Genomic DNA, 3,890 nt, shown 5'->3' on the forward strand with positions numbered 1-3,890 from the left:
TACAGTATCCGTTGTGTGATCAACTATGGCTAGGTGTGGTCTGAAGTATCAGACTGATCGGGTGATGGGGTGAAGTATCCTGGCTAGTTTGGAGTTCTATAGTCACATTGTGAAGTATATATACAATAGTCCACAATTCCACTGTATTACGTGTAGATTTATGATGCATCCCACCACTTTCTTGGTTTTGTATAAAGGTAAGTTTGAAACACGAGTATACAAGTAGGTCGTCCCCATATTAAGTGACGCGTTGGTGCCAGAATTTAAACGTTATACACCTGATGTTTCATAGTCCATCTAACACCCGCCGCTAAGGGCGCTATTGAAAAGCTAGGCGGTCTTAAGTTTCGTCTAAGCATAATGACCTGTCAGGTTGTGTTGACATGACAGTACCGCCCGCCGCCAGACTCTACTTTCAGGCCCGTAAAACATCGTGGAATGCTAAAAAACACTTTCCTTTCCATTAGCTCAGGAGGATTTAATACTTTTGATTACATAGACAGAATTTTGTACATTTTAGCAGAAAATAATGTAATCTTCATAACGTGTCATTATTCACATTCATTGAATAATGTTTAAATCTCAGGAACTCCAGTGTAAACCTTACATAATGATGATATGTACCTACATACACAGAGCACACATACGCACACACATAGACTTATATTCAAAACACTAGCCATACGTATAGACTAGGTACATTGTCCTTTATAAGGTTCCTGAACTACTATGTCACCGCCAGCAGGTTCTGAGGAGATGGACCTGGACAAGTTCTACTGGGCTGTGGAGAAAGGTGATGTGCAGATTGTAAGGAGGGGGCTGGAGGCTGGGGTGGACGTCAATGTCAAGAGGGACTGGAGACACTGGGTAAGCAAACTGATCTTGTCATGCAGGGTTACAGACTGGAAGTCAAACCTTATCTTTGTAAGAACATGATTTACCTTCACTTTGTGCCATCCTCATCTTGTGGATCCGGGACATGATTAACACTGCCTTAAAGGATAAATGCGATGATGACTTAATCTAGTCAATTAAAAACATCTAATCAAGGTAAGAATGTAGTCGCTATACTGATGGAACCGTTACCACCATGGGGACATAGCTAGCTAACAAGAGTTTCATTCTATATATGTTCTTGCAGGAAAAGCTATTAAAATATGTTATTTTGTGTGACCATACCGTCTGTATTGTCATGTTGTAACCGGTTTATACCGCCCCAAATGTTGCTCTATCCAGAATGACTCGACACCCCTCCATGTGGCCAGCAAGTACGGGCAGACTGAGGTGGCGGAGCTGCTGATTGAGCATAAAGCTGAGGTGGATGCGAGGGCCGAGGTAAGTAGAAATAACTGTGTTCTGACCTCAACCCGGGACGGTCTGGCTCGTTGTTCCCAACCCAAACTATTTGGTCGCGATTATCATCTGAGCATCGCTCAGTTTATCACACAATAGCGGTTGAAGTAGCCTGATTTAATCGCGCCTCCTTCCTGGCCTGCCTGAACATGGGACGACATAAGTGGAAACGATTTCTGACTTCACTCCTGACAATATTCCTAATTCTTCCCAGTTGAAATCCGGTCATGCTTTATGTTAAATCAATGAATCAATCAAATGGTTTATTCATAATACAATAAGAGACTAGCAACCAACGGCTAAATTACGGCCTCGTTGTACAGCACTACTGCGTTAACATAAAATAAGCATACAACGTTACCTACAATCAATTCATATGTTCACAAGACGAAGTTGAAAAGTAAAACGATTTGCCGTATCTTTCTTTGGTACTCGTGCCGTGACAAATCTCCGACAGAAATTTGCAATTTAATTAGAATTTTGATTTTCATCGCCAAACCTACTGTAAACCACCTTCCACAATTAGTCCATGGGCCAGCACCCCAAATTTCACATATCGGTACCCTCCGGGGTGGCAAATTCTCCTTGTTATTTTTGAATAGTAGAAGGCCTGTGGCATATATTTTGACGTGATAGCCATTCTGGTATGGTAGCTTTCTACCGGCTATCACCCTTCAAACCTATCACCACCTAAATGATCTGGAAATTTCGTGTCTTCAATAAGGGGGAGGGGCAAAAAATTAAACATCAATATTTTTCCACGAAAATTCACAGGCTGGTAGAACCTGCTAAGAGGATCATAAAAATATCAATTGATTTTTGATATTGTGATTCAACACGAAATTATGACTGCCTAAAATCATATTTTTTGGTGATTTTCTGGTGAAAAATATATACTTTACTTTCCAATATCGTTCATTTATTCACATTACCTATGGGGCCTTGCCTGATGAGTTAGACTTACCGTACCTATCCTTCTCTGCATATTAAGCTTTAAATGATCGAAATCCATCGATGAAATCCGGAGATATGAATGTGTGAAGAATGACACATCTGCCAGCTTATAGTGACAATATCGTTGCTAAGGCCGTTGCTAAGGCTGTTGTTAAGGAGGTTTCAGATCGTACTCCACAACAAAACTGATGCAAAGAACTTACTTTTCTGTAGTATTTTACTCTGATTACATCAGTAGAAGTACAAGGAATCGTGTTAAAATGTTTAACATGTAACAGATGCAGAAATGTGTTTTTTTACGTCATTTCTTTCAGAATCGTTAGCAAAACTGTTGCTAAGGCCGTTGCTAAGGGTGTACTCAGTCATGTTTCAAGCCAAAACAGCAGAGAGTCAAGTTCTCTGACGCATGATTTTGCTCCTGTCATCTTGTAAATCATACTTAACTGTGAAAAATATCATAATTGATTGGAAATGTTAATTTGGGCTCTACATGGGGGTTATAAGGATACCTGAAAATGAATTACCTTGATTTCACACATTTTTTTTACAAATCTTTTGCTCTTTTTCGTTATTTAGTAGATACCTTACTAAGATTCACAGCGTATATCTAGTATGTCGTACACAATGAAAAAGGCTCTGCATGGGGGTTACCGGGGCACCACATATGTGACACAGGATATGTGGATGCAGGACTGCGTCATGCATATTAAAAATTTATCTAGAAACAAGACCATAACAAAAGGTCAAGAACAAGGTTACTCTGGGATGAATACAAGTATATTGTACTTTTCTTGATCAATGATGGTATACATTATAAAGGAGGTTGTATCGACATATATAGGCATATCTAGACATGTCTATATAACCTCATTGACTATATATGAGGTGCAGTGCAGGTTTGCTGCGTTGGACAAACTGCAAAACACTTAGTCTAATGGTGTGTTATTATGCCTGACCATTCATTTGTTAACATAAGGGCAAACCAAAAACAAAGTCTATAACAAAATTTTCATGTATGGAGACCCGTTAGAATGGAGCAGTGTAATATCTGGTGTAAAACGTAGCTAACTGAAGATTCTGGCAGGCTTGTAAAACTTGACACACTGAATACAAAACTACCGATGCCTTTTTCTACACTGTTGTAAAGATTACAAAACTTACAACCTACAAGTTTCCACATGTGCATGTGCCTAGAACTAGGATGGTCTCCAATGCCTAAGGGAATTTTCTTTGTCATTGAGCCTGTAGGCTCGTTCTCATTTAAATGTCGAAATGCTGTCGCCTGACTTTATGCCTTGATATGGAGCAAATTATAGACAACATCACTGGTTCCTTCACTTTTCCACAACCCCTGTAATGTTTTACAAATGATGCACAACAGCATTCGTATTGGTTGATGGCTTAGAAGATTATTATAGCCACGGGTGTGACTTCACCCCCTAAAATATGGCTGTCGCCTGAGAAGAAACGAAGAATTCAAATAGTAGCCAAAAATGTACAATTCATTCCCAGAAGCCAGGTCAATCAGCGTTAATATGGTGAGGCGCTGACTGCTCGTCTTCCTTTCTTGTACAGCCACTGAT

At 39.8% G+C, this 3,890-nt stretch overlaps 1 protein-coding gene across 1 annotated transcript in view; it reads left to right on the forward strand.

Moving 5' to 3' along the window:
* Window positions 1–729: 729 nt before the first annotated feature.
* The window catches only part of LOC118417368 (GA-binding protein subunit beta-2-like), an 8,783-nt gene continuing 5,622 nt past the window's right edge, over window positions 730–3,890 (forward strand). Inside the window, exons 1-2 of the mRNA XM_035822921.1 lie at window positions 730–867; window positions 1,237–1,335. Of these exons, the coding sequence (XP_035678814.1) occupies window positions 730–867; window positions 1,237–1,335 (237 nt within the window). The remainder of the gene's footprint in view (window positions 868–1,236; window positions 1,336–3,890) is intronic.

Source organism: Branchiostoma floridae, chromosome 6 (assembly GCF_000003815.2).
Source record: "Branchiostoma floridae strain S238N-H82 chromosome 6, Bfl_VNyyK, whole genome shotgun sequence".
NCBI classification, from domain to species: Eukaryota; Metazoa; Chordata; class Leptocardii; order Amphioxiformes; family Branchiostomatidae; genus Branchiostoma; species Branchiostoma floridae.